Genomic DNA, 10,134 nt, shown 5'->3' on the forward strand with positions numbered 1-10,134 from the left:
GACACCTGGCTTTCCAGGTGGATAGCCCGGCACTCCATACCCCCTGGGGCCCGGTGGCCTTGTCACAGCTATGGATGGGGGAGGAAGGTTTCCGCCTCGGCTCTGCGGGACATAGTGGCCGTTCAGGACAGGGCCTGGATGCTGGTGTGCCTGAGAGGAGCTGGTTTCTTGTGGCTGGCCTGTCTTTGTCGCTTCATTGCCACCCCGTCCTTTCTTGTTGTCTGAAACATGTTTGGAGAACAGAATTGAAAAATGAACATCCAAACCAGAAATTCCCTCAGAGGGAAATCCTGCAGTCGCCTGTCCACTCCAGAGTGTGGTGGAAAGTCTGGGGCCTCCCCTGCCAACAGCCTGAAATCTGGGGTAGTGCACCTTCACAACCTTTGCACCGTATTTTCCCTCCAGTCCTTTCTGCAAGGCCCCAGTGGAAGAAAGTGGAGGCTTTTCCCAAGTAGCTAGATGCACCTAGGTATCATCTATAAATGACAATGAAGGTAGCAATTTCAAAGTTAAGCAGGCAGGTTTTGAGGCTACAGACATGCCTTAGACGTGGTTCTTCCAAAGACAGTCATCTCTAATCTGGGTTTCTCTGCTAGGCTTGAGCCTATACTGGCTGTATGGCATCCATGTATGATGGGGAAAGTCTAGCAGTGTCCAGGGGAAAGGAAATAGCCTGCAAAATCCTTTGGGACAGACTGAAACCTGCCTGACCAAGCTAGACTTTCTGATAAGGATTGCTACTACACTGTGTTCTCACTATACCTTCTCCTGGTGAACCTGGCACGGAGGACAATCGCTGTCCTGAGCAGTCCTGGATTAACAAAATACAATAGGAAGGTGCAAGGTTTGGACCTGACTGGTTTGTGATAGGTAAGAGGGATCACTGACATTCAGACCAGGCTTTAAATGTTGTGTTTTTTTTCAGGGCTGAATATCTTTCAGGAGATTATGGCAAAGGAAGCAGTCAAGATAGTGAAGAAGACTATGGTCTAGCACACATGAATTCCTCATCCTGAGGAGTTCAAAACAGTCCTTACCTTGGTTTGGAGTGGATTCATCTTGCTTGCCTTCTTTTTGCTTTGACTGTGGTGGTTCTGTCTCAAATGGATTTTCCTCTTGTTCATTTGATTTTTGTGCCTTTTGTTTATTTCTTCTTTTATTTTCTTCTGCTTGCTAGTGATGGGGAGAGAGAGAGAGGGCATCTTTCAGTGACCTGAATGGCTTCTCTAATATTTAGTAAAACCAAAAATCAATAATTCTCTATTCCTTACACTTTGTAGCTTCTTTTTAAGTTCCAGGTTAGCTTCCTTGTAGGATTTGGATGTCGCATTGAGATAATAAATACTCAGGCTAAATTTAAAGAAAAGTAATTTCTTGTTAGGTAATAATTTAAATATAAAGACTCTACAAAATTCCTATAGCAACAACTACAGCTGTGTTAATATAAATTCTGTATCTTTTCCTCATTTATTGTGCCTAATCAGTAGTGGTATTTTGACAATAAACAATGTGCTTCCTTACAGTATAAAGAAGGCACTGTTATATCAGGGGGAAAAAAAGCTGAAAGAAATTATTCTATTACTACGCTACATTCAATCTTATAGTAGTTAAGGAAGATGTTCCATAAAGCTATGCCTCACTATGAAGTGTGTTTTAAAGATCTTATAAAAGTTAATTAACTTGTATGACATAACTTAAAAATTAGTAAATCATATTTATAAAAGCTTTTGAACTAATACAGTAGGCAAACTCAAGCACTGCCAAGAAAACAGCCAAAAGCATAGGTTTTCATTTTTGTTTTAAATTATGACCTCCTCCTTCTACTAAACAAAAACATAACTGCATAATGCAATTTTCATTTTTCAGTATATTGTATAATCTTTGTGATGACTCTATGAAATTAGTATTTTTTACCATCCTGATTTAATTAGAGAAATTATGATATGAAGTCTTTTATTGATGTAAGCAGTAAATAATTAATCTGTATCTGCTGTTTTCTCCGCTTTACCTGATTTTGACTTGTATTTTCCTTCTTTTTTTTTTTTCTTTTATTTATTGATTTTTAGTATCTTTCCCTTGGACCATTCCAAGAAAGGAATAGCAGTCAAAAAAAAAAAAAAATCAGTAGGAGTTGACCATGTATTTCAGAGGACAGTTTAGATTTTTTGTTTTTCTAGCCAAGGGTTAAAATAGAATATGATGTTAAGTGAACCTTGGCAAAATTTCATCTCAGAATTTCATTTTGCTCATGTAAAAACCTCCTGCAATTCCTATTGTATTCTGTAATCTTCACTATATTTATTGGCAGTTCTACAATGCAGGGTTAAATCCCAGCTCATCTCTACATAGAATTAACTTTTAGTTCAGCAGTGTGCTAAATAACCTGATACATGTGTACAGCAGTTTAAAATGCCTTTATAAAGCATGACTCAACACAGTCTCTGAGAAAGACTATTTTGGGGTCATTATACTTTACCAGGTACTGACTTACAAAAAATATTTACTAACCCTATTTCATAAAGCCTTCAACACCCTGTCTTACACTCTGTCCCAACAGCATAGAGTGCATTGTTTATCAAGTAAAGGCCAAGGCACTGAAGATCAGACTCACTGAAAGTTACTGAGAAATAGCTCTGCTTCATGGTGGTCATGTTTCTATTCAACTTGATAAGGATTTATGATGTGCTGTTCTGCCTATTGGACAAGCTGATCAAAGTCACAGCACTTCAGATCCCCTATAGGCTTTTGCATTTTAATAGCTTTGCCATTATTGTGACAACAACAACATTTTTGAAAAGCAATAACAAAAACAAAAAGAAAACCATTGAACAAAAAAGAGATACTAGCCTTTGTGCAAAGGCACATTAATTATGGTAAAATAAAGGCTCATGAATTCTTCAAGTCCCTCAACACAGGGCAATCAGTACTGTATCTAATTAGATATTCAGGCAATGAAGATTCAGAATGAAAGAAACTTAACAGACCTTAGATTAAGCAAGCTTTGAGTTAATATTCTATACGTACACCATCAGCAATATAAAAGGTAAGATGAGTCCAGGGTTAGAGGCATAACCAAATACCTTCCCGAACCAGGAAGGGAAGTCATGCTCCAGAGTTTCTGATATGACTTCAAACATTCTAGTCTTCCCACTATTAAACAGAAAAGTTGACAATATATCACATACAAATATTATGGCAATGTCAACGCAGTAGTATGAATATATAGGTTAATCACATCACATCAAATCTGGGAAAAGGACAATAAATATTATTTAAAATTTGACACTCTCAAAGGAATATTATTTAAAATATTATTTATGTATTTTAAGGGGGGAAATAGACATCAATATTTTTATTGTATGCTAATAGATTTTGTCTGCAGTTACCACCAAGATTACTCTTCAAAGAATCAGTGTACCGAGTTGTGATCTCCTTACCACCAACCAAAGACTGAAGTGCAATTTATGCTCTATGAAGTCCTGGTGAAAAATTCAAATCCCATTTTTGCATGGTTGATAAGCAAAAAATGGTCTGCTTGCAACTGATTTCTGTTCAGCACTGTTCAGCTTAATTCCCCCCTCTCTTTGCTGTGTACTAATGTTATAGAAGACAGTGGCTGTGTTTTAGGAGATTTTTGTTATTGTTACAGCAATCTAATAACCTTCACTCATAATTGTTCCATGGCCAGCTTATCTAGAAAGTATTTTCTCCCTAGACCATTAACATTATTTTTTTCTTGCAGAAACATTTTAATAGATGTTCCAAAAGTCCCCTCCTGTTGATTTTGCTTTTGACTGTGCCTCCCAATGTAGAGTTTGAAGTTTTTTACCTGAACAAGACCAGCAAGAACCTTTATTTGTATTGACACTAATTGGTAGTTTTAGTTTGTTAAAGGAATTGTCACCAAATTGCCACCCTATATTGCAGTCATTGAGGTCTCCTGTCACCTCTTTTCAGTTCTTGTAAAGCATTTCTGACAACCAGGTCTTTTTCTTAGCTCATTGTTCTCTATGTTTACCCTCTTCCTGGTAATGTAAAAGGGTTGCAGGTAGAACGCTTCTTCAGACCAGTTCTTTCTCTCCACTTCCCCCACCCAGTAGATGAAAAATTCCACTCCGTGCTCTGCTTATCTTTTCCCTAGCATGCATAAAGCTTATTCTGTTGCAACTTTGCTAATTCTGTCCTGGGTTCCCTACTCCTGGTAGGTCTCTGTTGAGTTGTATGTGTTGCCTTTAATGATGGATTAAAAAACAAAACAAAACAGAAAATTTTCATAATAGATGAGACACTGAGTTACCAACAGGAAAATATTTTCTTTTTTTAATATAGAGCCATGCACTACCAGTATTTATCCACTGGCTGCTCAACAGTAGCTTTACCTATACCCAGGTTGAATGAAACTTCATTAGTTTCAAGTCCTCCCTCATTAAAAGTTGCATTGAAGATTTCACATTTTTTATGAAGAACAAAGTATGTCTGCATTTGACAGAGAAAAAGTTGCAGGCACTATTATCTCTCTCATTTTGAACAGTAATCTTACCATTTCAGTAATATCCAATTCAATAACTGCAGCTGCTCAGATCTGACTTCAGATGTGTCCCTCTCTACTTTCTTTGCTATGACTCAAATAAAAAATCTTACTTTGCATCACTTGCTCTGTTATCATTGCTTCTGTAAATTCAAGCAATTTTCTGTCTCATCAGAATTTTTGGCATGTCATGCAATTCTCCTTTTTAGGTGACTGTGACTATTGCAAGTGGCCTGAAACAATATCCCAGATAGTTTGCCTTTGGCCAAAGTTAATGTGGTAAGACTTCTGTTCCTTTAAAAAGTTCACTGAGGATTATGCAGATATCATGTTACTCACAAGAGTAATGTATTATTCAAAGTTTTCATTGGAATCAGGATGTCTCTTTTACTATTCCCTACTCTTGCTTTGCTAATACTTTGTTCAAAACCAAAGACTGAAGTCTTTCAAAAATTTTAATTTCATATATTGACTGTTGTTGTGTAGTCATTATAGCTGTATGTCATGCTACCTGGTAAGTAAAGATGATGAAAATGGACTTACCAGGTAGTGTGCACAGAAAGAGAAAGTGTAGCAACAACTAAGCTAGCTTGAATGCAAGGGACGTGTTTGCACAGGCAAGGCAGGCCTAAGTTTTTAGAAGGGACTAATGAACATGGAGGTCTTGAAGACTTCAGAAACAGAACCAGCTTCACAGTGGTAATACAGATGCATGAAATACTGTGTCAGCTGGAGAGAGTCACAGCAAAGACTGCACCACCATACATTTAACACAGCACCATATGTTCTGATGTGCCCCTCCTACAGGGCATATGCAGGCACTTCCTGAAAGCCATCACTCTCAAGCCAGCAGACCAGAGATGCATAACAGGGCACAGCTCTACTCCTTAAGAATAATTTCTGACTTAATTACAGCAGTAATGACAATTTTCTACATTACAACTAACTAAAAGAAAAGATTTTCTGTTCTACGCTTCAGATAAAACTTTCTGAAGAATTACTCCGTTTTCTAGGATTCCAGCTTCAGGAATTATCCACAATGAGAAATGTGACACAATTAAACACTCAGCCTATTAGGTGCTAACACTTATTATGGAAGCTCTTTTTCATTATTGCATCATTCACTGTGATGTGATGAGGCAGCTCATTACTTCAGTAAAAAAAGATGGATGTAAAGTGCAAAAAACCTGAAAGGACCACAGTCAAAAGATGGTGGGATGGAGACAATGGTGTACACAGCAGGCAGTGTGGAGAGAAAGAGGATGAAAAGCAGCATGGCCATGTAGAAGTTATTGGATCTGGAAGCCTTGAAGACCCTCTCTTGGGGGACGTTGCAGCACATCACTGCCCAGCACTGCAGGTACATTGAAGTGTGGAGGCGGAACACGTTGATCGCTGGGAGACATGGAGCGTAAAAAGATCCCATCCTAGAAAAGAAGCAAAGAAAAAATAACCACTTTGTTGTAGGACTTCTGTCTTCCTAGATATGCCACCCATTCCCTATGTCAATGTGCTTTGCAGCCATACACACTGTGTACTCAGAAATCAAGTTCATAAAACCATCTTTATTTTTTTACTGGTCTTGTCTCTTCAGTCTTGTTTTAAGAAGAACTGGAAGTGTATGGAGAGAATTCTCCATATGAACTTTTTGTTTCAAAGTTACAAAGCCCTCTTTCTCTGCAAATTAAATGATCACCCTATGAAATGTTATCCACTCTTACTTTGTCCCTTGAGTTCAGATAACATCTCACTTGTGTTGTATAAAAAAAGATAGCCCTAAAGCTAGGTATTACCAAAATAATCTAGTTTATTCTTTATTATTTTTCTTAATATACTAGCACCATTTTAGGAAGGATATTTTTGCTAGTTGACATGTATTTTACTTCTATTACCATGGCTATTTAGTGCTTCATTCCAACAAACTGTTTATAGATTCTGTTAAATATTGTTTTTTCCTTATTATGTATGGTTGCATGGTTACAAGACTGGAACAGTTGGGACCATTTTATTTTTATCACACCTTGTTTCTTGTGCCATACTGACTGAAGAGCAATTACTTTTATTTGGCTGGCCAAATGATACAGAATATAAGAGATCAGGAATCTACTTTTCCCTTAATCATTGTCCAGGTGACCAGGGCTGAGCTGCTTTGCCTCTGAGTGTCTCGGTTTTTCTATTTAAAAAATAAGAAATAGATCCACATGGTTGGAAAGACCTTCCAAGTACAGAAAAATTATGACAGACTCTATTATATTGATCTCTCTCCTTTCTTTTTTCATATATCTTCAGTGAAAAGATAAAGGGTTTGCTAGTCTACGGTTGAAGGGAGAGAGCACCTCATGGCCCTGTTCCTTACCCTCATGGAAATCAGTTGCAAAATACTCCTCAATTTCAACAAGTTCAGAATCTGGGTAACTTATGGCCGTTATCATAATATTTCAGTATAACATTTATTATACGGTAGGCAAATTCTTGCAAAAGCTTATTAATATGGAGAAGACTTGCAAATAATTTGCATCCCACTTGCTTTGTGAAAACAGAGAGACAAGAGAGGAGTTTTCCTAACCATATGTTCTCTCCCTCTTACACAAAAATAAATGCACGCATACATGCCTTTTGTCTCCTTTCTAGCTCTGTGATAACACCAGCTCACCAGCTGCACTTGAAACTCTTTTTTATTCTGTTTCAGATGAGCAGAAGCATGTGAAATAGGACTTGTAAAGCTCAGATAAAACAGAAACCAATTTACCCTATGTATGTATTAATGATGAACATGGGTTTGGCAGTGTATGTTTATTACAATTCAGTCAATCTTTTTTTACTCGTCTGATGTATTTGATTCAGTTTAAATCATCAGACATTATTTTGAAAAACACTACAGCTCTAGTGCCTTACTAAGCCCTGCAAATATCAATTAGCATGTAAATGTGGTCCCAACCCTGCAATAAGCAGTAAGCCAAAGGACGCTGTATCTAAATAACATCACAAAAGCACAAGTCGCAGTTTCTGTGCCAGAATGTGTATATTGGGGCATGGCAGCTTAGGAGTGCACAGTCTGCACATGTTATGAAGTATAAAAATGGCAGGTATGTATAGAATTTTCGTTAGAGAATAATCAGGAATCGACACCCTCACCCAGTCCTCAACATCTCTCAGGTAGAGAATGATTTCCAACCTATCTTCCAGAGTGTTAATTAAAGCAGTAGAAAGTCTTAGTGCCATCAATTGTGTATAAAATTGCAAACAGAGTGAATGCTGCAGCCTCATCATTTTGATGAACAGCAGCCTGAAAAATGTTACTTATCAGCAATTAGAATACCAGTCCTAAGGGAGATAGCAAGATGCCAATTGCAAAGCTAAGCTGCTTTTCTAAGGTGCAAGACACAATACAGGTGCCTCACATGCCAGCAGCAGGGCTGGACACCCTCCAGCCACACTCATATGACATGCCATCGCTACAAGGCCATAGGTGGTGCTGTGCTCATTCCCAGCAATATACCCTCCTGAGCAAGGCCACAGTGTTGCTGTCAGGGCCCGCAGTGCATCCCCCCAACAGGGTTTGATTACAGGAGCTGCAAGATATTTTCAGCCTCTTTCTTTGCCGTATTTCTGCGGCATTTCTTTGACATGCACACAACACACAACCTTTGGGCTTTACAGAAGTGAGGGCTTTCACCAAGCAAAAAGTCTGATCAGCAAAGTCATATTAAAGGTGAAAAATTAGGCCTTAGCAAGAACTAACTTTGAGAAGTCAACAGTGCTTGAGGAGGACAGTTCCTGAGGAAGACTGAACGTCTCGCATGAGGACTCTACACACTGGTATTCTTTACCACTTATATAAAGTCCAAAAATGGAATGAAACATAGACCTCTTCTCCTCTAGAGCTAAGGACTAATACTGCAGCAGTAGGATTTTATACACATTCACATGCCCACACAGATAAATGTACATTTGTTTTAAGGACGCGTGGGAAAAGGGTGATAAGGTATTTTGAAAGGCTGAAATTCAAAGCAAAACAGTACAGGCCAGGTGCTTGCTCTAGCAAGCAGTTAGTCAATGAAAAGATAAGGTTCATCTATGCAGCTTTTTATTGGTTGGTCTTACCAGCTCATTGCAAAATCCTGATGCGTCTGGTTCCATAATCTTAACCCAGGACTAGTTCTGAAGTGGTCCCACTGATTGCAGTGTACCAGCGTTTGATATATATTGCATTACATTTCCATCAAATAAAACAATGGGACAGGATCAGCATTTCAGAATAATCTTTCACAGATACAGCTAAATCCTGCAGTCCTGCAGATGCAACATGCTTTGCCACACCTACCAGATCATGCCTTGGTTAAAGATCAGTCCCAGCACATTTCCACTTATATCAAACTCAGAATATGATGGCTGAAAGAAATAATAGAGATTCTTTCATTAGGCTTTCACAAAGGGTTTTAAGATGACTTACAGTAGATTAAAACTGTCACTTCCAACAGCAGCAGCATATTAGCATTGTATTGTAAGGCCTCTTGTTGCATCTTATCAGTGAATCATGAGACAAATTAGTATGACTCAAGGCCAACAGGCAGACTTTAATACAGCTTGCGGTATTTTACTGAAAATCTTTTTGAGATTTGTTCAGATGAAGGCGCTAATGGAGAATTAAAAATAGTTCTGGGTACTGGGTAAATTTTAAATCAACAATTTATAAATTTTCCATTGGAGTGGCTAGTAGTGGTCACGTAATGTGTCCTCCAATACAGTACCAGCCATGAGGCTGCTGTGATTTAATTCTTGTTTGAACTATAGCACTATCTTTCATATTTTAACAGTTACAATTTTATTCTTTTTAAGCATTGATAGATGTTGCGATTCATTGTCTTCCCTGCTTAATATGAATATCTTATTTCTAATTTGAGTGTGTTTGATTCTAATTTTTACTTCAAGTTTCAGCCGTGGCATCTCATTATCACTTTGTCCGCTGAAGAAAGCACTGTATTATAAATTTTTGTTTCCAATATAGACACATAAATGCCATAAACAAATAATTCTTTAGTCTTATATTTCTGAACTATTCATTTGACCCTTTCATTCTGTTTTTCCAAATCTTTAATCATTTCCACATCTCTTCTTTTACCCTATTTATTAGTCTCTAATTCATGAACACTTCCATCTGCAAACATTGAATACATTACATTTGAGCGACAATTGAAATACACATATACCTATCAGTTTGTGTGCATATGCACCAGAACAAAACTTTCTGGTGAGAAATTGTGGCTGTAAACTTTTGGTTTACACATAAATGTCTGATTCAAGCATATTTGTTGTATGGTTTTGCATTGTCACAAGATTTTGTTTAATCAGCTTTCTCATAAAAGAGAGTTTTGTTACACCATAGCTGGTGACCTGCATGATTCACCATAGTGGGTGGACAAAAAGATCGTGAATAATGTGTATCTTCCAGGTATTAGTTACATGGATGACTGATAGGGGGAGGAAGGGGCATGAGATACAAAAATAACTATTCCCTTATTGCTGAACCAAGACAAAGTTATTCTATTAAAATCACCAATTAAAATCACAATTTTGAATTGTACTGTGTTATATTGTAGGAATAT

At 37.7% G+C, this 10,134-nt stretch overlaps 1 protein-coding gene across 1 annotated transcript in view; it reads right to left on the minus strand.

The window, feature by feature from the left end:
• Nucleotides 1-1,156: 1,156 nt before the first annotated feature.
• TMC1 (transmembrane channel-like 1) overlaps nucleotides 1,157-10,134 on the minus strand; it is a 101,028-nt gene continuing 92,050 nt past the window's right edge. The window contains exons 18-22 of the mRNA XM_009328177.1: nucleotides 8,853-8,920; nucleotides 5,716-5,955; nucleotides 3,025-3,150; nucleotides 1,274-1,350; nucleotides 1,157-1,173 (exon numbers count right to left, since the gene is read on the minus strand). Coding sequence (XP_009326452.1) covers nucleotides 1,157-1,173; nucleotides 1,274-1,350; nucleotides 3,025-3,150; nucleotides 5,716-5,955; nucleotides 8,853-8,920 — 528 coding nt within the window. The remainder of the gene's footprint in view (nucleotides 1,174-1,273; nucleotides 1,351-3,024; nucleotides 3,151-5,715; nucleotides 5,956-8,852; nucleotides 8,921-10,134) is intronic.

Source organism: Pygoscelis adeliae, unplaced genomic scaffold, assembly GCF_000699105.1.
Source record: "Pygoscelis adeliae isolate BGI_AS28 unplaced genomic scaffold, ASM69910v1 Scaffold45, whole genome shotgun sequence".
NCBI lineage: Eukaryota > Metazoa > Chordata > Aves > Sphenisciformes > Spheniscidae > Pygoscelis > Pygoscelis adeliae.